Below are 26097 nucleotides of genomic sequence, written 5' to 3' on the forward strand. Positions count from 1 at the left end.
GATGGCTGCCCACCTCTTCTGGACCAGGTGTCTTGGGGAACCTCAACTCCAGGGCATGAGTCCTGACTGGACCAAGCTAGACAGGTGGGCTCAGCCCCCTTGCGAGTGATTGGTTTAAGCAAAAGCATGTTGTACACTTCTGACCAATGAGACACGAGGAAACCCCCGTAGGAGGCTTCTAGGAGAGGTTTTCCTTGATGATGGGGAAAAAGAAAAAACTCACAGGAAGTGCTCCCCCCACTTCTTGCCTCTTGGAGAGAGGACACACCCCGGGCCTAACTGGGGGAGCTGATGGAATGAGGTTAGGTGTGGGACGATGCCTCTGAGCCCCTGAAGGTGCCAGCCCTGGCGCTGCCCTACCTTGGGCCCACGTGCTAGGATGAAATATACGTTTTCTCAGCATTTAAGCCACTTCGCATTGGTTTCTGGTTCTTACAGCTGGATGCGCGTGTGCGCGTGTGTGTAGGGGGCTGACAGATAAAGGCCGCTCTCCTCTGGATGCCGCAGGAGTTAAAGGGAGGGGCGGGAGGGTGGCTGTGTGAGAAAAGGTGCTCGGTGCACCACAGAGAAAGGAACGGGGTTGGGGTGCCTCGGGCCAGGTGGCCTGCAGGGCAGTCACATGGTACCCAGGCCACCGCCTCCAGGGCAAGGGACTCCTTCCATTATGAGACCCCGGCGGGTCCAAGTGTCACCACCCGGCCCCTCATTCACAGCCTGGCCACTCCTGAGCAGAATCCCTCAGGCCACCCAAGAGGGCTTTGTTCGGTGTCTGAATAGGAACGAAAGGGACAGAAGCCGGGTGGTCTCTGAGGTGAAGTGGCCTGTGCATCCATCTGTCCCCCTGTCCAGTCCCTCAGCAAACGTCTCCTCAGCCCGACTGCCCGGGGCGGGGGCGGGGGAGGGAACAGACCAGCTCCCAGGAAGCTCCCAGGAAAAGGACAGCTGTCCGGCTGTACTTCTCAGTGAAATAAAATAAAAATAGCCCAGGGAACAGCAACCAGGTGTGTACATGGCTGTTAACACTGCCATATGCCCAGGGGCAGTAGGAGGTCCTCCTGCCGTGTGACCAAGCTGTGTGACCAGCTGTGTGACCAACAGTGACTGGCTCAACCTCTCGGAGCAATAACGAGTGCCTCATGAGGTGTTAGGATTTAAAAGGAAAGACCCGGAGCTTAGCCTGGAACCTGGCACAGAGCAAACTCCAGGTAAATGAGCGTGTTCCAGGCACTCAGTGCCCGGAGGCTGGTCACGAAGCTGGGACACGGGTTGTCTCCATCTGCTGGGACAGCGGTCCTTTCACCTCTTCTTTCTACATTCTTTACTTGGTTGAATTTTTTAAATGGATTGGATCATTTTTTTTTAACTCAGAGCGGGGGACAAAAAGCTTGTTTTATTCTTTTAAAAAATTACTCACAGTATTGTGGAGTTAGAAAAGAACAGAATTCACCATGCATGCGTGCTCAGTTGTGCCCGACTCTTTGCGACCCCATGGACTGTAGCCCACCAGGCTCCTCTGTCCATGGGATTCTCCGGGCAAGAATACTGCAGTGGGTTGCCACGTCCTTCATCAGGGGATCTTTCCGATCCAGGGATCAAACCCGGGTCTTCTGCACTGGCAAGCGGATTCTTCACCATTGAGCTACTTGTGAATCCACCGTAATGCTCATGTGTGCGCTTAGTCACTCAGTGGTGTCCGACTCTGCAACTCCACGGACTGCAGCCCGCCAGGCTCCTCTGTCCATGAATCCTGGGATTCTCCAGGCAAGAATACTGGAGTGGGTTGCCATGCCCTCCTCCAGGGGATCTTCCCAACCCAGGGATCGAACCCAGGTCTCCCGCCTGTGGATTCTTTACCATCTGAGCCAACAGGGAAGCCCATACTGCTATACTACTACCCAAATCTCCAGCAGTGGGAGCCAAGAGGAAACAGAGGGCTTGGAGGAGGTGGTGGTTATGCTGGACCCTGAACGACGGCAGACTTGAACACGACAGCTGGATAGGGGGTGGTGATGGGGGAACTGCCCGAGCAAAGGCAGGGAGGAGGAGGAAGGCAGCCAGGCCAAGGAGGGGCCTGAAGGACTTGGGCAACCATCAGCTGCCCTGTGTGGCTGGAGGGCAGGCAGATAATAAGTGGGAGAGGGGAACAGGGCTGGGACCCATCAGACTCTCCCCTTTAGAAGAGGGCCGGCGAAGCAGGTTTGTGGTTTGGGAAGGAGCCCAGAGTTCACAGGGCAGTGTGGAGGGACATGGGAGGCCTGCAGACCAGGGCCGCATAGGGGAAGGAGAGAGAGGTCTAGAGGGAAGAGCTTAAAGGCCAGGGGCCCAGCTTGCTGGATTTGGGCAGGGAGGAGGTGCGCAGACTCTCAGGCCCCGTCTCACGGCTCTGGGTGGATGATGGCGACAGTCCCTGGGAGGTCCCCGAGAAGGAGGAGGAGTTTGGGGTGAGGAGCCTGAGGCTCACTGGGAGGACTTCAGCGGCTGGGGATGACTTTCCAGGGTCTTTTCCTGACCACAAATCCAGATCCCGGGGCACTCAGCCACAGGTCTCCCTGCCAAGCCCAGTAGACGCCGAGAAGAGAGTCCCCTCCACTTCTAACTAGTGACGCTGACCTGTCTCCAAGGGTGGCGGGGCAGCCCTGACTCCTCTCCATGGTGGCAGATGTAGGGAACATGTCAGGGATGAGGGACGGGGGTGGCCACCCGCACAAAGGGGAAGGCTGTGGCTTGAGGGCTTCAGAGACCAGGACTCAGAGAGGCTCGCAGGTCTGGGCAGAGGGCCCCATGGGTGCCCTCCCTCAGTCGGCCCGTGCCCGGCATGGGCAGGTCCAGCACCAGCCGTGTGGGAAGAAGAGATGGAAGCACAGACCTTTCCTCTTGTGGGATGGAAAAGATGCAGGAAATCCCCTCCCCAGGCCTGGGACTTCAGGGTGCCTGCGACACACCTGCGGCTTGTTTAAATGCAGGTTGAGATCAGGGAGGCTTGGGGCCAGGCTTGAGAGTCCACATCTCTGACCAGCTCCTGGGAGACGCGCTACCATGGGCACTCGGACTGGTGAGGTTCCAGGTGACCTCTCAGGAAGTGAGATTTTAGGTGACTTCTCAGGATCCTTCCAGGATTGGGAGGGAGAGGTCCAAGAGCGAGGCCAGTCTGTGTGTGCCACTTGGGACTCCGGGGTGCCAGCACCGGGAGGAAGACCAGGGGTGGGCCTGAGGGCAGGTGGGTGGTGAGGCCAAGGCTATCCCCGCCCCTGGGGGGTTTTTTCCTGGCTGATGGGGCAGGAGGGAACTTGCCCTTTAAGGGGTAAGGGAGGGCACTTGTCCTGGGACACTGTTTGGGGAGGGTTGGGCACGGGCTCAAAGAGCCCCAGGAGGGTGGAGCTTGCGTCCACTGGTTCTGACCTTGGCGTTAGGCCCTCGGTTGGTAATTTGGGTCCTCAGAATAGTCTGAAAGGCGCGGCTCACTCTATGGCTTTGGTTAGTTTTAGGTCCGTTCCATTTTGTTATTTAATGGGAATGGTTGCTCATGAAAGGGGTGTGCTGGCCCAGGGGCACTGAGAGCCCATGCCACCCCAGTGTCTCCCCCAGGCTGTGGTTCCCCGACCCCCCCCACACCTGTCCCATCCATCCTACCCCCACCCTCCAGTACTGACCCAGCTCCTGGGTCCAATCACCCCTCCTTAGCCCCAGGCTGCACCCTTCAACCCCACACAGACAATGCAAGTCAAAAAGACAGACGCCTTCCTGCCAGCCCTCTGTTGCCCAGAAAATGGGGCTAACAGGAAACATCTCATTCATTATCTTCTAGTGAATTGAGGTTTAGTTACTTGAAATGACAAAACAGGGGGCTTCAGCCGGAAATGTCCACGTTGTTGCTGTCAGCACAACAGAAGGTGGCAAATGAGAAAGACTGTGAGTCCTGAGAGCCTCACTGCGGAATTCCTGAATCAGGGTGAGGAGAAACGCAGCCGCGTCGCACACTCACCACCAGACCCTGGACGAACCCTGACCTCGCTAAGCCTTGGGGTTCTGGCCTGTGAGATGGAGCTGGCAGACGCCACCTCATTCTGTTCCTGTGGGGACCCACGGAGATTATGGATTGGAGAGCTTGGCAAAAAATAAACACTAGGCTGATTCATGGTGATGTATGGCAGAAACCAACACCATATGCTAAAGTGCTTATCCTTCAATTAAAAAGACATGAATTAAAAAAAAAAATACCATGTAGGTATATGCTGCTGACACCCCATCAGCCTGAAGTCCCCCACGTGAATCAAGTCCCCTCCCTGTTGCCTGGTAGGGGTCAGGCAGATACCTATAGTAGCCACAGGGCAAGGGCGATGTCTTGCCTACCCTAGGTCTCTCCCTTGAAGAAAATCCAAAGGATCTCAGCAGAGCTGCACAGCCTGCGGCCCTGGCAGGGGAACCTGAAACCCACATGTGCCTGGAGCCTGAGGGTGCCATTTCCAGGATCCTGTCTATTTCCATGGGACTCGTGGGTGTTTACCCCACACTTCGGACGAGCAGGCCCAGGTAGGGGCTGGAGACACCAAGAGGCTCGACCACGGTCTGGTCACTGTGTCCAACTGCCTCTCAGGCCAATGGGGACAGCAGAGACTAACATGGCCCAGCCCCTTCCCATCACTGTCCCCGTGAGGTATGCAGGATGGGGGTTAGGGTCCCAGTTTTGCTAAGGAAGCAAATAGAACCCAGAGAGACTGAACCCGTACCCAAGGTCACCAGGAGGGCATTTCTTAGAGTATATCAAGGTGTCCCATGAAAAAAGGATTCTGAGATCAACAACTCAGAGACATTCTGGGCCCAAGTCAGAATTTTTAACTGAACTGCTGCGAGGGGTAAGTAGGTAATATTTTCAAACTTTCTTGACAGGATGCCCTCTCTTTGCAGGACCAAGATTCTTCAAACTCAGGGCTCTTCAAACCCCCTGCTTTGGGCGGCACCACCGTCAGAGTTTCTCTCTGTGCAGGACGTTAAATGGGTTATTTCCACAGCAAAATGATGGGTGACGGAGGTGGGTGATGCAGGGTGGTACCTTGAGACTGAAGGTACCCTGGTCCAGTCGTCCATCCCCCACTGCCAGGCGGCTCCTGGGGTGCAGTGCTGACTGCACCTCTGTGCAGAGGAGATGTCCAGTGGGATCTCCCAGGGACCTTCCAGAACTAAGCATCTTCCGGAAAGGAAGCTGGCTGCCCCTCCTGGAGGCCTGACCCTAAGGGGGCAGAAATGGGCAGAAGAGGCTGCCGCGTCTAGGGCGTTCCTACCCTCACATCCTCTCTGCCACAACTGTCACCTCTCCTGGGAATTCTGAAGGAGCTCTCACATTCTGTCTCGCAAGAGAACCACAGAAACCAACACCGCCTCCCACACATCTTCCTGACCCTGCCAGGCAGACTGCACAGTCAGGTAGACCCACGCAGCTGCGGTTTCTCTCTGCCCAATGCCAGGATGCCCCTCACCTGGCAGGTGTGCCTTCCTTGCCTTTGGGGAACTACCCCTCCCCATTCCTGGCCCATCACAATTCCACCCTCTTCCAAGCTTAACCCTTTGCCGTGACTGGGAAAATAGCAAACATCATTAAAACACTGCATAGATGCTGGGAAGACACGTGGTACAATTTACCCTCTGGTCTTGAACTGCATTCTAATGGAAGAAGAATGCAAAGTTCCCCGGCAGTCCAGTGGTTAGGACTCAGTGGTTTCACTGCCGTGGTGCAGGTTTTAATCCTTGGTCAGGAACTACAATCCCACAAGCTGTGTGGCCACAGCCAAAGGGGGAAAAACTGGGGCAGGGAGGAGGTGGTCTTTGGTCTTCAGTAACGTGCTAAAGATGATAAACCTAAACCCAGGGACCAGTGTTATACTCAATGGTAGTGAGTAACAGTCACTCCATTTGAAAAGAATAACCAGGAAAGGATGCTGGGCTTCCGCCTCTGTCATCCCCACCACCTCTCACACCGAGTGGCTCCACCAACTAGTTCAAGACCAGAGCAGAGGCCGAGGGACGCCCTCCTCAGCCCACCAGCCATGTCTGTCCCAGCACTAGCTCTGCGGTCATCTGTGCCCAGCAAGTTTCAATCTGTCCATCCCCTTGGTGTGCTGCTTCTGTTTCTCTGCCTTTGGAGGGTGGCGTCCTCTGCTGATCCTCAGCCTAGACACCCGACCACCTCTTGCCAGGCCCTTCCCTCTGCATTAGACACGCTCCTGGAGCAAAACCAGCCTCAGCACCACGGCCTTTGGGCCACTGTCGTGAGACCACCTGAGGTAGCTGCAGCTCAGGCGCCCACCCCAGTATGTTCTTAACTTGCAACTCAGCTACTCCTGCGCCCTCCTCAGTCAGGGCCATGTCTCCAGTGCCCAGGCAGGCTCCAACTAGTTTTATTTTTCTTCACATTATACAATTATCCTTTTTTAAAAAATTTACTGAAATATAGTTAATATAGTTGATTTACAGCTAGTTTTAGGAACTTCCCTGGTGGTCCAGTGGTTAGGACTCCACGCTTCCGCTGCAGGGGACTTCGGTTCGATTCCTGGTTTGAGAACTAAGATCCCACATGCCGCAAAGTAAGACCAATAATAATACCAATAATAATAAACCAAATAGTTTTAGAAATAGGTGTGAGTCCCATCTCAGAAGGAAAAGTCATTACACTCATAAAAATAAGAAAAGACATATTGAAATCATTACTTTTGGAAGAGGACATGATTGTTTACCTAGAAAATCCCAAGAAATCAACCAGAAAAAGTACTATAAGTAATAAATGAGTTCAGACCAGTGGGGAGATATGCGATAAATTGATAAAAATCAATAGTATTCTTATATACTAGTGACATGCAGCTAGTAAAAAAAAATCATTGGAAAAAATTATTTCATTCTCAGTAGTAACCAAGCACATTAAATATTAAACACTAATTTAGCCTAATTCTAAGACATTTATTTTTAATGTTAATATTTTGCTCCTACTGGGAGAACTAAGCATATAATAAAGATGGTGATATTCTCTAAATTAATAAGCTTAATGCAATACCAATTAAAGAACTTGAAAATGTGTTTATATACTTAAAAATCCATAAACGGTGAAGAATCAGAGAGCTCTTTTTTTTTTAAAGGTAATGATGGTTGACTTTTCTCAATTTTAAAATATACCAAGAAATAATGATCAAAATTTTACAATGCTGCATTAAAAACAAGACAAAAAAAATCTTTGCACATCGCAAAGAATAACAATGGCAACAGATTATAAAAATGGGAGAGAAAAGCATCCATCAGTCCATAGTGACATTCGGGAAAGGGAGTGAAGGAAAGATCTTCTTTACAGAACAATCTCTGTATCTAGAAGGGATGACAGAAAAACCATCATTTTGCAGCTACCTGTGTAATTCACATGGGCCAGGAGCATCAAGGAATACTAAAATCAGACTTCCTTGGTGATACGCTGGACAAGAATCCACCTGCCAATGCGAGGGACACCAGCTCAGTCCCTGGTCCAGAAAGATTCCACCTGCCACAGAGCGACTCAGCCCGGGTGCCACAACTGTGTGCCCTAGAGCCTGTGCCCAGCAACGAGAGAAGCCACCAAAGTGAGCAGCCCTGGACACCAACGAGAGAGTATCCCCCCACTCTCTGCAACCAGAGAAAGCCCAGACAGCAACGGAGACCCAGTGCAACCAAAAATAAAAAATAAGCTCTAAAAAAAGAATGCTAAAGCCACTGTGTGAAAAGCTATGAGAGAACCAAATATTCACACTGTCTAAGGTACCCTCCCACAAACTAATTATAAAGGAGAAAAAGCACCATTATACTGAAGAGATCAAGCAGATGCAGCCTTACCCAACCGGTCAAAATCAGCATCAGCACTTAATGGGACAAACCGACATCATGTGACCCCTTATGTGATGCTCCGAGGAGCACACACCATCAACTCTTCTTGCCAAAAGTGCGAGGAAGCAGTCAGATACACCCAGGCTATGGCAGAGCCTATAGGACAACTGGCCTTGGACTTGGCAGAAGACATCAATGTGAGTTATAGGAGCAAAGAAAATCAGAGATAGTACTGATTTCAGGGAGACGAAACAGGCACAGGACAAACCAGATGCTATATGTGATCCTTGACTAGATCCTAAATCAAAAGAAAAGGGAGCTAGGCAGGACATTTTGAGGACAACTGGGGGAATCTGATATAAGATTAAGTCCTAGGTGTGATGGTAGCTCTTGTTTAGATAAGAGACTGTCTTTGTCCCTACATTCCGAAGTGTTTATGGGGAAAATGTCAAGATGTCTTTACTTACTTAAAATGCTTCTGCAAAGCAACACAGAAGGAGATAGATGACAGACTATCAGTGACAAAATAAAGAAAGAAAAAGCAAATGTGAGAGAAAGTAACAGTGAGTCTAGACGAAGAGTATCTGCGTGTTTATCAGACCCTTCCTTCAACGGTCTGTTTGAACATTTTCAACACAAAGCACAAGGAAAAGAAACAGAAAAAAGAAACAATGAAACTCAGTTCTAGTTTAGAAATAAATTCAAACTATAAATAGAACCAAATGTTACATGAGCCTCATGATAAATTCCAAATGAGTCAAAGTCAAATATTTTCATAAATTGGGGCTTATAAATAAGATAGCTTATTTTTTTTCTTGCTAGAGGTGGGAAATAAGTGCCTAACTACTGAAAAGTGAAAAATATAATTAGAAATAATGCAGATATGATATAACTGAAAACAGAAATATTCAAATGCAGGATATAGAATGAAAATGAAAAAGCAACAGAATAAGAAAAAAAAGATAAATGATATTAAAAATACAAAGAACTGATTTAAAAATATAAAGATCAAAACAAAAATTCCTCTTGATAAGTGCTCAAAAGAGATGGACATACCAGTTTGTGCAGAAGGAAATACCAAGAATAAACAGTAACATGGAAAAAAGTGCAAGGTCGCATTAGCAATTAAAAATGAAAATTTAAACCAGTTTGAGATCTTATTATACACTCATTAAGCTGGGAAACAAATCTGAACTAATACTCAGTGTTGATGGGGACCCTCACGCCTCAGAGGGGGTCTGATATTTGGCCAGTCAGGAGGTAGGGAAGGGAAAGGGGAGGGGACAGACGGAGAGAAACAAAGACCCTCCGTGGCCCCAGGAAGTATGGCCGGAGGTCCACATGGCTGTGTCCAGTTGAGTGGGCACACAGGCTCTCGATTCCATCCACTCAGTGTCTAGAGCCTGGGAGCAGGTGTCCCCTGGTCATCCCCACCTGGAGTCAGGGTTTTAGAAGTCTGTGCCGCAGGCCAGTCTTCTGGCTGGCAGCCAAGTGCTAGGCTGGGAAGAGCCCACCCAGGCTGGGAGCCAGGGGATGGTCAGTGGTACTGAGGGAGGTCCATCCCAGCACGCCCTGCAGGCTTGGGGCTGCCCAGGACCCCTCCCTCTTCACCCCCAACCTCCACTCTCTGGGAGCACAGCTCCGTTTGGCTTCCACCCTGCTCACACCAGCTCAGGGGCTGAGGCAGGCAGAAGCTGCTGGAGCGTCAGCGGTTGAGGGGTTGACCAGCCAGCCAGGTTCCCCTCCGGGTGGAACACAGTGAAGATATTAGTAGTGACCAGGGACGCTCAATCCTGGCCCAGATTTAAGCAGAGAGGGGACATGGCTCTGTCTGGGACTCAGACACAGCAAATATCATTAGGTGGATACTGTATGAGCCAAAACAGCTCACACACGTGGGTCACAAATGCATGTGGTTAACTGCTAAGGACAGGAAGTGGATTTTGAGATCCAGAAACAGTTCAGCGCTAGCTTCACGATGGCAGGGTGATTACTGCACTCTATTGCATGTCTTCTCTTCTAAAGAGAAGACAATGGCACCCCACTCCAGCACTCTTGCCTGGAAAATCCCACGGACGGAGGCCCTGGTAGGCTGCAGTCCGTGGGGTCGCTGAGGGTCGGACACGACTGAGCGACTTCCCTTTCCCTTTCCTTGCCCTCTAGAGTTGCTGATAAATCGACAACAATATTTGGGACTTTTTTTTGTTTTTAAAATAAAGAGCAGCTACCCTCGTGGGAATTCCTGAGAGTAAAGGCAGGGCTAGGAGCCCCAGGACCTGCTCATGTGTGTGAGCATCCTCCAACTGGTTGTACCCACACTTGAACTCAGACTGCATCACCCAGTCACCCAGGGGGGTCACACAGGACTCTTACTCATGAAAGGATGTGCTGTCCTGTTTGTCCCAGCTCTGTGCTGTGAGGTCCTGCAAACGGCCCAGCAGCTGCCCTCTGACCCTTCCCTTCGCTCACCAGCCCAATCATCCCTGGACGGGGAGAGAGGTCTCCCAACTTCGTCTCTTTTCCCTAGCCCCACCCGATTTCCGGGCTTCCCTGGTGTCTCAGCTGGTAAAGAATCCGCCTGCAGCCTGCAACGTGGGCGACCTGAGCTCGATCCCTGGGTTGGGAAGATCCCCTGGAGGATGGAAAGGCTACCCACTCCAGCATTCTGGCCTGGAGAATTCCATGGACTCTACAGTCCACGGGGTCGCAAAGAGACAGACACGACTGAGCGACTTTCACCCGACTTCCAGATGGGTTTGTCTGAAACACAACAGAGCCGCCTTACCCTCTGCTTCCACGTTTGGGATAAAACCCACCCCGTCCTCACCTGCCTGGCAGCCCCTCTCCGCTCCGTCCCGCCCTCTCTCCTGCCAAGTTACCCTTCAGCCCTCCTTCCCTTCCACTTTGGGGGACCCTGTTCAAGACTCAAGTTCAGGGGCTTCCCTGGTGGCTCAGTAGTAAAGAATCCTCCTGCCAATGCAGGGGACACAGGTTCAATCCCAGATCTGGGACGATCCCACATGCCAAGGGACAACTGAGCCCGTGCGTCACAACTACTGAGGCGACGCTCAAGAGCTTCTGAGCTGCAACTACTAAAGCCCACACACCACAGCCTGTGTCTGCAACAAGAGAAGCCACGATGGGAAGCCTGCGCACCGCAATGAAGAGCAGCTCCGGTTTGTCACAGCTAGAGAAGACCCAGAATAGCCATAAAGAAATACAGAAATCTTTGAAAGGAAACAAAAGACTCAGGCCCAGCATCACCTCCGGGAAGCCTTTCCCATCTCCAGGCAGAGCGTGTCTACTGTCTTCATGCCCCAGCTACACCTGAAGAGGCCACCAGCCCTGCCCTTCTCACAGCTGGGAACAGAGATTTCTCTCTTAGAGCCTCCCTCCCCCGCAGGAGCTCCCTCCCTCGGGGAAGGAGTCCTAACCTCACCAGCTGCGTGTTCTGCATTATAACTGAGCAGGACCCTACGGGGCCTTCCCAGGATCATCCCCCATGTCCTCACCTGCCTCTTGTCTGTAGGAAACTTTTAGCCTCTGAGGTTTTCCCTGAGTTCCAAAGATCACAGCTACCAGAGAAGTGAGAAAAGGCAGAAACAAAGGAAAACAAGTCGAGCAAGACAATAGTAGTTTAGCCATTAAGCAAAACCAAGGACCTTTAGTTCCTCCTCAAAGGCTACAGATAACATTCTGAGCCATATCCTTGCCCTGTTCCTCAGATACTGAAACCCCCACCAAGCGGAAGTGGTTAAGTGCCTGCGGACACAAGCACGTAGACCCCAGACCAGGTGGAACCAGAAAGTTGATGATGTTGACTGCTGATTACCTCACCACCAACCAATCAGAAGAACGTCCATGAGCTGATCATGCACTGTGCGTGCAACGCCCTCCCTCACCACGTCTTTAAAAACCTTTCCCTGAAAACCACTGGGGAGTTGAGGCCTTTTGAGCTGCTTTGATTCGTTGCGTGGTGCCTTCAACAAATGCTGCACTTTCTTTCACCACAGCCTGGGTGTCAGGAGATTTAGTGCAAGGGGGCAAGTGGACCCAAGTTTGGTTTGACAACATCAAACTTGACAGAGCAGGTGCTCAAAAAGATCTGTAAAAGAATGGAAACAGCCCGTCCAGAAAACCTAGAGTGAGCAGCAGTAACAGTCACATTAACAGGAGAACTAAGTGACGTGGGTTTGATCCCTGGGTCGGGAAGATCCCCTGGAGGAAGAAATGGCAGCCTACTCCAGCAGTCTTGCCTGCAGAAATCCCAAGGGCAGAGGAGTCTGGTGGGCTACAGTCCATGGGGTTGGAAAGAGTCAGACACAATTTAGCAACTGAAAAACAGTAACATTATCCCGCTTTACAGATAAGCAGACTGAGGCACAGAGAGGTTAAATAACCTCTCAGGGTCATGTAGCTAGAAAGTGGCAGAGCTGGGTCTCAAACCAGATGCGTCTGATGCCAGGGCCAGGTTCCCAAACACTTCTCTGTGGCACAGGGAGAAAGTTAAAAGCCAGCCTGTTCTGAGCTGAGACGCCAGGGAGAGGTGGAGTAGTTGGAGAGCAAGAGGGGTCACAGGCCTTCCATGGCTGGGAAGAGCCCCAGCGCGGGCCTGGAGAACATGGACTGGGTGTCCAGAAGGATGTCCAGGCCCTGCCCTTGCCACACACCCGCCCAGGACTGCAGAGGATCTCAGAAGGGCGCCAGGCAGGAAACCGGAGCAGCCAGAGAAATCCTGGCCTCCCGAGACTCTTTAATCACTCAGGAAGTGGTGGTGATGCATAATTCAGGGTGAGGCTGCAGGCAGTCGCTCTCTGCTCTGAAACCTCAGCTTCCTGCTGGCACCTGCCACCTTCCATAGTATCTTTTGGGTGGCACACTGCCTGCAGCCCCACCTACATGCAGTGCTCGCCCGCCCTGTAGATTACAAATCTACTTATAGCCCCTGCCTGCACTGCTCCGCGTCTGGAACCCAGACCATCCCAGATTTAGAAAGCCCGAGGAGGTCTCGGATTGGAAGATTCTATGTCAAATTCGTGAAACTCAGATCTGATCATTTTCCCATCCCCTGGCACTTGAACCTGGGACTCCCAGTGGCAGGCAGCTAGGGAGGCAGTTTTAGAATCAGACAGACCTGGGTTCATATCCCAACTCCAACTACTGTGGGACCCCAGACAACTTATTTCACCTCTCAGATCCTCATCTCATGGCAGGGATGAAAAGGAATAAGAAATATGAAGGCCATCAGCACCCATCCTTTCCTCACCCCACTCTGTCCACAGAGCCACTGCAGGAGCAACTCTGGCCCTTGCACAAAGGAGGCCAAGCCCAGAAAAGTACCAGGTGTTAGAAAGGGGCCAGAGGTGCCCTCCAGGGGCTGAGAGCAGGTGGGCAGGAGAGACCATGCCAACAGGTGCTGTGCTTGGCCTTTATATATTATCTCCTTTCCTCCAAACAGGCCCACAAAGAGGACTGCTGACTCCCATCTTACAGAGAAGGAAGCTGAGGTCCGTCCATCATAATAAGCACCTTTTAAATAACCTGGGCTTTCCCTTCTTTCAGAAAGACCTTGCCAGACCCAATAGCCTATGTGGAAAGTGAGAAATCAAATTGTAAAAACAGCTAAGTCCAGTGAGTGGAGGCAGGTGCTGGGCTGCTGCCGCCATCCAAACTCAGCTCTGAGCCGGTTGCACAGTCCCAGCCCCTGAGCCCTTCCTAAGGTCCCTAAGGTCACCAGCCGGCCCTTGCTCTCACCCCGCTGCCCTTCCTGTGCCTCCTGCCCTTCCCTGTGTGGAGCCGCTTGTCACTCCCTGCAAATGCCAGTCCCTATCCCTGGATCTAGGCTTAGGCTTTGTGCTCGAAGATAGTAAATGTCGGGTGGTGGATGGAGAGACGGGGAGGCTGGTGGATGGGTGGGTGAACAGATGGATGGACAAATGGATGGATGGGTAAGGAATAGATAAGGAGATGGAAGGGTTGATGGGTAGGTGGGCAGGTAGAATGCATTGAAGGGCTAAAGCACATTCTTTGGATCTGTCACTGGCCGGCTCCACAACCCCACTGGGACGCCAGGTGCATGGCGGGTTTCACAGGCCAGCTTGGAACTCCTGACTCTTTGCCCAACCTGCCTCCTGCCTCAGTCTTTCCTATCCAGGAAATGGCTGCCTCCAAATTCTCCAAATTCTCTCCTCTCACACCCACTTCCAACAGCTGTATTATTCAATTGCAGGCGCGTCTCTTCTGCTTCGCCCTAGCTCCAGTCTCCAGCAAGTCTCACATGGATGGAGGCACAGCCTCCCCACAGGTTGCCCTGCCCAGCCCTGCCCCCTCCCTTCACTCCTCTTGCTGTGCCTCTAACCCCTGGGACCCCTCCTGCCTCTGCCTGGATCAGCTTTCTCCAGATCTCTGCAAGGCGCAACCCCCAGTTCATTCCAGGCTCCATCCAAATGTCCGTCTATGAGAGAAGAGGCTGTCCATGGTCATTCTAAGGGCAAAAATCTTCTTGTCTCAGTACTTTCTGATTCTCCCTAGTACCCGACTCCACCGGACAGTACTTGCCATTCCTTTGCCAGTTTCCTTTCCAGCCCCTCCCCCATGTAAGTTCCAGGTCACTCCTGAGTCCCGGTGCCTGGAGGAGTTTTGGCATATAATAGGTATGCAAGATATTAATGGAAAAAAAATTTTTTTAAATCCTGGACACGTGTATTGACAACCACCGAATGTGAAAGGTATTTCCATTAAGACTATCCTATAAAAATTTCAGAGCATTCACCCAATCATGTTGAGGACAGCGGTTCACCCAGGCATGACATTCACTGTTTCCAGGCCAACGGGCATTTTGCCTTCCATCCCACTCTAGATCGGGTTCATCCACCTCTAACTGTCAACCCCAGCCAGCTGTCAGCCTCCCCTTCTGTGCTCAACCTGGTGGGACTGCTCCGGTCCCTGGGGTGGGGTGGCCACTGGGGCTGCTGCAGCAGGAGGCAAAGGAGCATCTGCCCTCAACACTCCCCAGCCCCCAACACACACACACTCCCGCCAGAGCTGGGGCAGAACCCCCTCCCAGCCCCACATCAGTGGACCCACGAACATGCTGTTCCTGTCTGCACCAGGTTATATGGGGGAGCACCTGGATACCTCCATTTACAGGTGTAGCTCAGAGCCGGAAGCTCAGAGCTGGACAAGGAGGGTGGGCCCAGAGCACCAGGGACTGTTCATAGATCTGGACCTCAATCCCCCAAGAACCCCTCAGCCTAGAACAGCCTCTCAAAGATGCTAGCAAGTGTTTACAAAAAAACAAGAGTAGCAGCAGTTCTGACAGTGGGCCTACTCCATGCAGACACTGAATGCTTTACATGTATTAACGTGTTCAAGCCCCACAATAATGCTATGGAATGGGGCCTGTTATCGCCCCCATTTTATGGATGAGTAAACAAAGGCCTAGGGAGGTTAGAAACAAAAGCAAGATATGAGAAGTCAACAGGAGTTCAGGGCACTGGGCCATCATTTCCATCCTCATCATAGAGATCCCACTCCTACTTAATACAGACTTCCAGGGTTGGGACAGTGTTGGGTCTGCTCCCCCCTGCCCCCATCCTTACATTCTGAGAATTGTCAAGTTATGTATCTCACATATGACTCATGTTTTCATCAAAATGTCTTCTCTTTTCTATGATTCCCAAGTCAATACATTAGGGGAATATCAGAGGCCAATGTGATATTATATATAATATTATTATTAACTAAAGTCTTCACTCAAACGTCCTTAGTTTTTGCCTAAAGTCCTCTTCTTGTTCCAGGGCCCCATCCAGGACACCACATTATATTCAGTTGTCATGTCTCCTTAGACTCTGCGTGGCTAGGACAGTTTCTCAGACTTCCCTTGAATTTGATGAACTTGACAAATGTGAGCAGGACTAAGCAGGTGCTGTGTAGAATAATGTCTGTCTATCGAGGTTTGCATGATGTTTTCTCATGACTAGACCAGGGTGACGGGTTTGGGAGGGAGACTGCAGGGGTAAATTTCCTCTCCCATCATATCATATGAAAGATACATAATATTAATATCTACATGACTTATCATGGCTGATGTTGACCTTGGTGACCCAGCTGAGGCAGAGTGTGTCGGGATTCTCCACTGAAGAGCTGGCCTTTTCCCCTCTTTCCATACTGTGCTCTTTAGAGGGTGTCACTATGCATATGTCACACAAGGGTGGGGGATTATGCTGCACCTCGTTGATGGAGAATTATCTACATAAATTATTTTAATTCCTGCACAGGAGACTTTCCTAGTATTTATTTATTCATTTATTAAATCACTTACTGATGTCAATATGGCCTCATGGATACTGTTTTATACTTTGCAACTTAGGTTTCTATGTGATTTTTAAACAAACGGGATAGAAACTGTCAGAAAACATAGCATTTCGAAGGGGGGAATGACATTCCTATTTTTTAGTGCAAAACAGGTGTGCATGTGTGAATCTGGTGTGCAGTGAGCAGGGCTGAAAAATGTAATCCTGTGGATCTCAGTTCTTAACACTATGTGAGCAGAACCACCCCTACAAGGCTCTGTCCGTGGTCCTGCCTGGGTTTACAACCAGCCTGGGAGACTGAGATGTAAAGCTCCCACTTCTCCAACGAGCAGGCAGGACGGCATCTGAGTGACAAACGTAGGACTGTATTGGGTAGGCAAAAAGTTCACTCGGGCTCTTCTGCAACATCGCGCGGAGAAAGCCGAGTGACCTTCTTGGCCTACTCAATAAATTCTCTCTATTTTCTGTTACAACAGGATGAAATGAACAAGATGAAATTCAACAGGAATAAAGTCCAAGTTACAGGTTTAGATCCAAGAAATTACTGACACAGACAACAGGCCTGATCTCTTCAACAAGTCAGGATTATTCAAGTTGAAAAAAAAAAAGAACTGAATTAAAGAAAGAGAGACCTAGAGGTCAGAACAACTGGATGCAGTGCACGGTTCTGGTGAGGAAAGTGGTTTGAACAAAACAGCACAGATCAGCCTTTTGGGGCCAAATAGGGAAATCTGAATAAGTTATGCATAATAATTAAGCTGAGAATTTATTGGAGCAGAAAAGTGCTGATCATTTACTGGGAAAAAATCAGGTTACAAGACAGTATGCACAGCATGACCTCATTTTATGGAGAAAATTTACATATAAGCATAGAAACAGCTCTGGAAGGATGTGAGCGAGGTGTCACAGCGGGGCTACCTGGGGGATGGGAACATGGCACTCTGGTTTTTGCTTGTCCATATTTCTATTCCCACAGTGCATATAAACTGATTTTGTAATGATAGAAAATTATGCTTTAAAAAGAAAAATCAGGGCTCCATGTTCCTGATGCAGGCGGCATAGGATCGATCCCTGCTCAAGGAACCAGATCCCACACGCTGGAAATGAAGAACTCGCGTGCCACAAGGATAATCAAAGATCCTACGTGCCACAACTAAGACCCAGCACAACCAAGACCCTAAATAAACAAATACATTTAAAAGAAAATCACTGATCCTCCTCCAGGATAAAGGGGCATTTTGGCTTGGCACGGGTGGCTAAGAAAGATCCCAAGGGATTTCAGTGGCCAGAAACTTAACCTGAGGGCACCTCTCAAAAGACAGCCTTGCCCCCAGACACCTGCTGTGTGTGATGCGCTGGGGCTGGAACAGTCCCGGGGGTCCCTGGTCCAGCCCCTCCATGTTATTACTAGGAAAAGTGTCACACAGTTGATGGGGCTTCAGGGCTGGAAGCCAGAGGTTTGGCCCCTGCCAGGTCCTATGGAAATGGCCTGAGGCTTCAAGAATAGAGGGTATTTGGCCTGGAGAAGGGCAGATGGGAGGGAGAGAGGGGGAAGGGGACAGGAGTGCTGTTTTCACATATTTAAAGACTGCCACGTAGAAGTGAGACCCATGTGAGTCCCTGTGAAGAACCACAATGACTAAGTGACAGCAGGTTTGGCTCCTGAGTGTTAAGAGGCAGAAGCGCAAACAAGAGGAGCTGCTCAGCTCCGGGAGAAGGTGGGGCTGGTGAGGGGCTCACCGAGAGCTAACGTGGCTGCCTGCCAGAGCCTGCTGGGAAGCTCTTCCCACCATTGAGACCGTGGCTCTGGGACTCCAGTTGCAGCCAGGGCCAGCTGGGGTCTGCAGCCTGCCTCAGAGGATGGGAGGGGTCAGACCAGCCTTTGGGAAGAAAGATCAAGGGGCTGCAGGAAAGCGCCCTGAGCAGATCCTGGCAGAGGGAGAGCCTGGGTTCCAAAGGGCGGGCAGCAATGGGCCTCTCCCACACGTGGTACCTGAGTCCTCAGACTTGACACCTGCCTCATCCTCTTCTACCTACCGCTCTCAGGGACTCCCAGGCCCCAGCCCAGCCCAGCGACCACAAAGAGACGATTATCTATCATCCTTCCCCCTTGCCAGGTGACAGGGAGGCATGGATCCAACCCAACCAGGCCCGGGTTCTCCCATGTTCTGGAATGCTAGGCCCCAGCTGTTCCCGGAACAGAAAGCCAGGGAGTGCCAATGCAGAGCCAGAGGCCTCAGGTGGCCTTGGAAAGTCACTACTCAAGGTTTCGTGCCCTGACCATTTCAGAGTGGGCAGGAGCAGGAGTGTGGGATGCTCTCCTGCCAGGTAGGTGCCTTGCACATCCCCCACCACACACACATACCCACCTCTCCTCCATGGCATGAGAGGACACTGGTCTCTGCTCACCCTACTGGCAGCACCCACCCTCGGATCACAGCCCTGCTAACACTGTTCCTGCTTTCCCCAGATCCGCGCGGCCCCCACCCCGTTGCAGACACTGCTCAGCTGCTGTTCCCCAGCTTGGCTGTGGCAGGCTTGCTTGCCGCCACAGCCAGCTGCCAGTCAGGCCTGCCCCTCGGAGCCCGCAGGGTGCGGGGAGGAGGGGTGGTCACCAGGCGCTAGGCTGAGAATCCAGGAAGGCCGAAGGCAGACACCTCCCGCTAGGTTCCAGGCCGGCTGGGTGCAGTCAAGGGGCCGAGGCGGTAGAGCGCCCCTAGTTGTCCTCTCCTACCCTCGGCCAGGCCCAGTGGGGCGTGTGCTTCCCCCCTACTCCATCCCGCCCCTAACCCCGGCCCCCGTCCTGGGATTCCTGCACCGGACCTCTGCAATTCGGTCTCCGCAGGGCAGGCAGGGGAGGGGGTCCCAGAGCTAGAATCTGACGGTTCCCCCCGCCCCATATACCGAGTAGGCTGAAGAATGGTTAGAGGGACCCTCAGGGCCCGGGGTAAGCAAGGTGGGCAGAGAAGCCCCCCTGCTCCCCACTCCGGGGCGCGATGCGTGACACTCGCAGCACCTGCGCGAAAGGTGGAAAGCCAGGGTCCGACAGGGCGGGGAAGCCCCGGGGCTCGAAGTCCTCAGGTCCGGCGGGATGCCTCAGGGCTGCAGCCGCCGCCGCCGCCGGGGACTGGGAGCGGGCAGGTGAAAGGGCTAGGAAGCCGGGGGTGGGGGGACTGGGGCGCGGGCACCCCCGCCGCGGGGCCCTTACCTCCTCGCCTTGGCCAAAGCGCAGTCCGAGCGCCGCGACGCGCTCCACGCGCAGGAAGCCGTCGGGGTCGCGGCCGCACACCTCGAACACCTCGCGCAGGCGGCGCACTGAGCGCAGCAGAGCCGCGGGGGCGCCCGCCCAGCCCGCGCCGCCCGCCATCCGGGCCGGCCCCGCAGCTAGCCCGAGCCACGCGCCCTCCCGCCCCGCGCCGCCGCCGCCGCCGCCGCCGCCATCGCCGCGCGCCCTCCGCCCGGCGCTGCGACGCGCAGCCTCCGCCCGGTGGCGGCGGCGGCCGAGCCGTGTCAGCAGCGGCGCCGCAGCCCCGCGGCTCGGGGCGGGCGGGGGAGCGGGAGGCTGCAGACAAAAGGAGCCGCGCGCCTCCGAGGGCGGCCGCCCGCGCGGCCCCGCCGCCGCCGCCCCCAGGCTCGGGATCCCTGGGCCGCTCAGAGCTCGTCCCGTCCCCTAGAGAGCGGGAGGGTGGGTGTGCGACCCGCGCCCGGAAACCCAGGGCGGCCCCAAGGCTCCGCCCCTGCTTGGAGGAGTCCGCGAGGAAGCCCGAGCGCCCCCACCGGACCACCCGCGCTGGGGTCCAGCCGCCTCTCCCCCACCTCAGCCCCCCACCAGACGCCAACCCATCCCCGCTCACCGCGCCCTTTGTACGCGCCGGCGGTGCCGAGCGCTCAGTGTGTCCTAGAGGTTTCCTGTATTAGCGCGCTGGACTTGTTCCACTCGCCGCTGAGAAAGCTGAGACTCAGAGAGGTTGAACTACTTGCCCTAGGCCGCTCAGCCAGTCGGGGGCCAGGTCAGGATTCCTAGCCAGTCTGCAGCGGGATGGAGCTAGGCCCTCTACTCTTCCCCTCCTCTCTGCTGCCCCTTAAAGAATAGTTTCCAGGCTTAGGTCAGCACGGGCCTTCCCAGCAGAACTCAGGGCCAGCTCCGGGCTGGGCAAGGGCCGGGAGAGCGGGAGCGGGGACCCTGGGACAGAAGCGAGTAAGGGGAGACAGAGCAGTCAGGAGGAAGGAAAAGCAAGAGCTGCTCACAAGGCCGGCCTGGGGCCGCCCAGCATCTTGGGGAAGTTTCCTCCCTTCCCTTGAGTTCCCACGCTCACCCCTTTATTGCACCCTGGACCCTCAAGCTGAGAACCCGGGAAAGTCTTGGCCCTGGGGCTGATGGCAGCCTCCAGGCCTGTACCTTAGCCTCCTCCCAGTCCTGCTTAGCTCCCAATCCCTGCTCCTGGGACTCCCAGTTTCGCCCCCCGGCTCTGCAGAACCTGGCCTGGCTCTCTTCTCCTCCTTTTTGTTGCTCAGCATGCCTGGCCCTCGTGGCACTAGTTGTACCCAGCCCAAATGCAGGTCTTGGCTGAACCCACCCGCACTTAAGTTTTCCAGCTCAGTTCAGAGGTTTCCTCCTTTAGGAAGCCTTCCCTGACAGCACTCCATTTTGCCTGTTACTCTGATTTCTGATCCCCTCCTCCAGATGCTGACTTAGTTTTGTCATTCTCTGGTGGGCTGCCCATCTCCCCCATGGGCATGCTGGGAAATTCTCCAGGGCAGGATGTATCTTCGTCACTCTTGTTCCTCATCTCTAGGCAAGCAGGAAGCCCCTGCCCAGAGGAGATGGGGACCTACTCCATCATCGGCAGGAGCCACGAGCAGTGTAAGGACCTAGACAGGGAGGCTAGAGTGAGGCCCGGTTCTGGGCATGAGCTGTGTGGCTTCTCATCCTGGACCTCAGTTTCCCCTTCTGTGGTCTTCCTGCTCAACTGTGAGTATACCCTGTTCAGGGGCTGCCATGTGGCTTCTCTGATTCTCCCTCCCAAGAGGTTCAGGACAGAAAGGAGGTGGGCAGGGCAGGGTTACCCTGTTTTGGAAGCTGTAGAAATGACTCTCAGAGCTCTCCCTGCATCAAATCCCAGGGAAGCTGAAAGATCTCAGCTGGCAGAGGTAGGGCCTCAGACCTGAGCATGAACAAACCCAGGTGACCCAGGCTCAAAGCCCACACCAGATTTGTGGTTCTTCTCCCCCAAAACAAGCTCACACAAAATTCAAAAGTCCCTTCCTCAGGGGAGCCCTCCCTGACTCCCATTTCTCCTCCCCATATCCAAGAGCATCTAAGCTCCTTCTGCTTCCCTCTTCCTGGGACACCTCAGTCCTACCCTGTCCCCATCCCATTTCCTCTGGCCAACTCTCATACTTCCAGATTCCATGGAAATGGCACCTCTTGCAGGAAGCCTTCCCTGATCATGTATTGTGACTTGTCCTGGTGTCTCTTACTCCTGTTATTATCACAAGAACATCTGGGAAGTAGGTAGGAGAGTTAACACAGTGACCACAAGGCCCATGAAGGCAGGGACTACGCCATTTCTCTCTTGATTTTCTAGCTCCCGGCTCCCCCAGCTCCTAGCACAATGTCCAGTACACACAATTAAGGTCTGAGAAGGAATAAATTAGGGAAAGAATGGGCACATATGGTGTGGTAAACAGAAACACAGCTTCTCAAAAGAGACCCATGTGCTAATCACTGGGACCTGTAAATGACCTTATTGGAAAAGATTCTTTGCAGGTGTCATGAAGTTAAAGCTCTGGAGATGTGGAGAGTCTCCTGGGTTAACTGGATGGGTTCTAAGTGCAATCACAGTATCCTCTTAAGAGGGAGGCAAAAACAGATTTAACACAAGCAGAAGAGAAGGCGATGTGGCCACAGGAGGAAGAGATCGGAGGGGGGTGCAGCCACAAGCCAAGAATGCCAGCAGCCATTGGAATCTGGAAGAGGTGAGGATGTGAACCTTTCCTAGAGCCGCTTTGATCTTAGGCTTCTGGCCTCCAGAACTATGTGGGAATGAATTTCTGTTGCTGTATGTTTCCAAGTTGGGTGGTAGTTATAGCAGCCACAGGAAACTAGTATATATGGTATAAATATCATGGGGAGGTTATTACAGATTATTAAGAGCCAGGAATCCAAAACAGTGGTGTCAGGCACCAAGTTCTGCTGCTCATTTAGCCCTTTGAGTCTAGACGAGGTAACTTCTCTGAGCCTCAGTGTGCATACCTGTAAAATGGGGACAGTAGTTCCTACCTACAGAGGACCTCACATGAGAAAATGAATGTAATATGGCTGGCACAGTGCCTGGCATGTACTTGGCCCGTGTGATTATGATACGTGTTGGCACGGAGAGGTTGGGAACTGATATGAATGGGGAAGCATTTCTGATTTTCATCTCTAGGCCTTGAATTCATCGTCCATGTTATGTGGAAATGGGGCAGGATTCACAGTTTCTTCCTGCTCACAACCTGTGGGTTGGTTTTTTTTTTTTTTTAACCATGAATAATTATTGCTCTGGAGGGGAATAAGGAGGTGTGAACACATGGGCCTTCTTCACCTGTCTTCTAATACCTGAGTCTAATACCTTGTCTTCTAATGCCTGGGTCCCCAGAACCAGAAATAGTAGCCCTGCGGGGGCAGGGTGATGGTAGTGGTTGGTGCTGAGGATCCTGGCAGGACTTTGGTGAGTCTGGGGTGAGCAGGGCATCTTGAGACCCGTCTGTCCTTCCTTGTCCAGAGGGGTGTCCCAGCTGGGGTGTCACTCACTCTGGGTGCCTACCCACAAGCTTCTCTGACCCTCAGAAGGAAGTGGGCCCATTGGATTGCTAGCATTCCCTCCAGGGTTCTAAGAAGAATGACGAAACTGTACTTATTCTACCCAACTAGGCTCCACATCTGCCTCAGAAATGGATCCTAGAAGTGGCTCATGGTTTAGGAAGCAGCCTTCTGTCTTGGGCTCACCTACCAGAAGTCCTCCAGTCTCACCTGCTGGAAGTGCTCTTAGATCAGTACGTGCCCAGCCTTCTCTGTGGCCCCTTCTGCTGAAAAGAAATGCCAGAGTCTTCAGTTACAGTCTGTGTGGAATGGAGGGGAGATTGGGGAGATTAGGTGGGGTATGATGGAGAAGGAAATGGCAACCCACTCCAGTATTCTTGTTTGGAGAACCCCAGGGCCAGACGAGCGTGGTGGACTGCCGTCTATGGGGTCGCACAGAGTCGGACATGACTGAAGCGACTTAGCAGCAGCAGCAGCAGGTGGGGTAAGGGGCCATTTGTTACTGAAAGGTAATGGCCCCACCCGGACTGATATAGGAGGAGGGATCCTGGTTTTCACAGAAGGCCTGACATTCAGAAAGCAGAAGACTGTCAAGATGGGAGACACCTTTTTCCCAACCCCCGCTCCTCCAAGGTCACAAAGCCTTTGGTGGCAGAATTAGGACCACAGCCTACGAAGCCTCCTAACTCCCGTCATGTTCCTTTCTGCACGGAAGCTTTGGGGCAGGTCCTGGAGTAGAATCGCTAGTCTAAAGCTCCAACTGCCAATTCTGCCATCTCCACCTGAAAAGCTTAAAAAAAGAATACAGAAATCCTGGCATCTAGTCCTGCTGAATTCACAGCTGGGAGGGAATAGGGGCTGGGGGCTGGGGGCTGGGGGCTGAGGGCTGGGGTGGGGCCTGGACAAGCCAGGGTCATTGAGATTTAGGCATGCAGAGGGCTTCCCAGGTGGCTCAGTGGCTAAGAATCTGCCTGCCATTGTAGAGGACACAAGGGACACAGGTTCGACCCCTGGGTCAGAAAGATCTCTTAGAGGAAGAAACGGCAGCCTACTCCAGTATTCTTGCTGGGATAATCCAATGGACAGAGGAGCCCGACAGGCTACAGTCAGTGGGGTTACAAAGAGGTGGAGTGCGGAGGCCAAGGTCTTCCTCCTGGGTGCTGGGTGTCTGGCTTGGTCACCTTGGGGTGAAGCTGAAGCCCTCCCAGGCTTCGTGGACAAGCTGAGGTGCAGTGTTTAGAAGGGACCCGGACAGGGCCCCAGCCTAAGAAAGCAAAGCCGCAAACAGGGCTTGGGGACTAGCCGCCTCCCCCGGGATAGATCCGGTTCTTCGGCGCCCCCTGCTGTTCCAGGGAGGTTTTAAAATTTAAGAACTCTCCTTAGAAGCTGCGTTTCTTTCCTAGACACCTTCTCTTGACAAATAGATATTGAGCGTCTACTGTATGCCAAGCTCTGTTCTAGGCTCTGGGGATGTATCAGTGAACAAAATGGAAAACTTTTCTGATTTCACAGAGCTCATTTCCTTGTGGGTTCTGGGGAATTCCTAGGAAATACTAGGCCTCTTCCATGGGCTATCCTGGATGTAAATGGTAGTGAAAAATTTTTTCTGGCACATAATGTCTGCTGCTAAGTCGCTTCAGTCGTGTCCGACTCTGTGCGACTCCACAGACGGCAGCCCACCAGGCTCCCCCGTCCCTGGGATTCTCCAGGCAAGAACACTGGAGTGGGTCGCCATTTCCTTCTCCAATGCACAGAAGTGAAAAGTGAAAGTGAATTAGCGACCCCATGAACTGCAGCCTACCAGGCTCCTCTGTCCATGGGATTTTCCAGGCAAGAGTACTGGAGTGGGGTGCCATCACCTTCTCCGACATAATGTCTAGCCAGGAGTTATTAACTAATGCCGCCTGGATTTGAAGACTCCATAAGAGCCAGAGGGCCAAGGCATCAGGGACATAAGTTGTCTCACAGATTCCTGGCCCCCCAGGGGTTTGGGGGTGAGATTAATAACGAGCAGCCAACAACCCACAGTGCACAGCCCCCCAGGACAGATGTAAGCTCCTGAGGGAGCAGGGATAATGGCCCAACAAAGTCTTGCTGGAGATGCCTTTTGAGTGGGGGTAAGTTTTCTTGGAAGACGAGTTAGGCTTCCCTGGGGAGGAACTGGTGTCTGCGCAGCATCCTCTGCCCTGAGTATCATGAGATCCAAGGGGACAAAACATCCCATTCTCAGGATTCCTGTCGAGGAGAAGCTGAACAAACCTGAATCATTGTGAGAGAAGCCACTGAGCCTGGGAACATGCATGTGCAGAGGCCAATGAAGAAGCCCCTCCCGCGAGACAGCGATGGGCCTTCAAGGTGCCCTAGGCTTCCCAGGGGGCTCAGTGGTAAAGAATCTGCCTGCAAACATAGGAGACACGTGTTCCAGCCTTGGGTCGGGAAGATCCCCTGGAGAAGGAAATGGCAACCCACCCCAGTACTCTTGTCTGAGAAGTCCCATGGACAGTGGAGCCTGGGGGGCTAGAGTCCATGGGGTCTCAAAGAATAGGACACAACTGATCATGTGCACCCGCGCGTGCACACACACACACACACACACGAATCTCTATGAGGGTTGTGAGGTTCTTGTTGTGGGTTGAAAACCTCTGTACCTTCCTGTAAAGCCATGAGTAAAGTTTAGAGCAAATGTGTGCTTCAGTGGGTAGATGGTGCCAGGCTACGTGTCAGAGTGGGTTTGGGCTGAAAACAAGAGCAGAAGGAGGGAACTGGCAATATCTAGGTTACATGTGTAAACGGTCCGTCATCTCAGTGCTTGTTCTCCCAGCTAAGGAGCTGGGAATGGCTGGAGCTAGACTGGGTTGGCACAGGAAATGGGCCTGAAAAGACAGGTAGGGGTCAAATGGTGGCCATATGAACCCTGGCGAGGACCTTGGACTTTGTGTGTTGGTGGTGAGGAGGAGCACTTTAAGTATGCCCTGGCTGTACCTATGATGGGGTAGAGTGTGGGACACTGGGGACACTGGGTCAGGCTAGGGGACTCTTGTAAATAGGCCAAGAAGCTGGGCCCCTGAACAGTCAGGGAGGTGATGAGGATGGTGAAGGAATTTCAGAAAGCACAATCAGTACAATTTCGTGACCATCCAA

At 52.7% G+C, this 26097-nt stretch overlaps 1 protein-coding gene across 2 annotated transcripts in view; it reads right to left on the reverse strand.

The window, feature by feature from the left end:
* The window catches only part of RAB11FIP4 (RAB11 family interacting protein 4), a 108097-nt gene extending 88555 nt beyond the window's left edge, over nt 1-19542 (reverse strand). The window contains exon 1 of one of the 2 annotated variants that reach the window (XM_042255436.2): nt 19360-19542. In XM_042255436.2, coding sequence (XP_042111370.1) covers nt 19360-19518 — 159 coding nt within the window. In that variant the 5' untranslated portion in view covers nt 19519-19542. The remainder of the gene's footprint in view (nt 1-19359) is intronic. The other variant, XM_042255438.2, reaches the window with a different exon arrangement.
* Nucleotides 19543-26097: the final 6555 nt, after the last annotated feature.

The sequence above is a fragment of the Ovis aries genome, chromosome 11, assembly GCF_016772045.2.
Source record: "Ovis aries strain OAR_USU_Benz2616 breed Rambouillet chromosome 11, ARS-UI_Ramb_v3.0, whole genome shotgun sequence".
NCBI classification, from domain to species: Eukaryota; Metazoa; Chordata; class Mammalia; order Artiodactyla; family Bovidae; genus Ovis; species Ovis aries.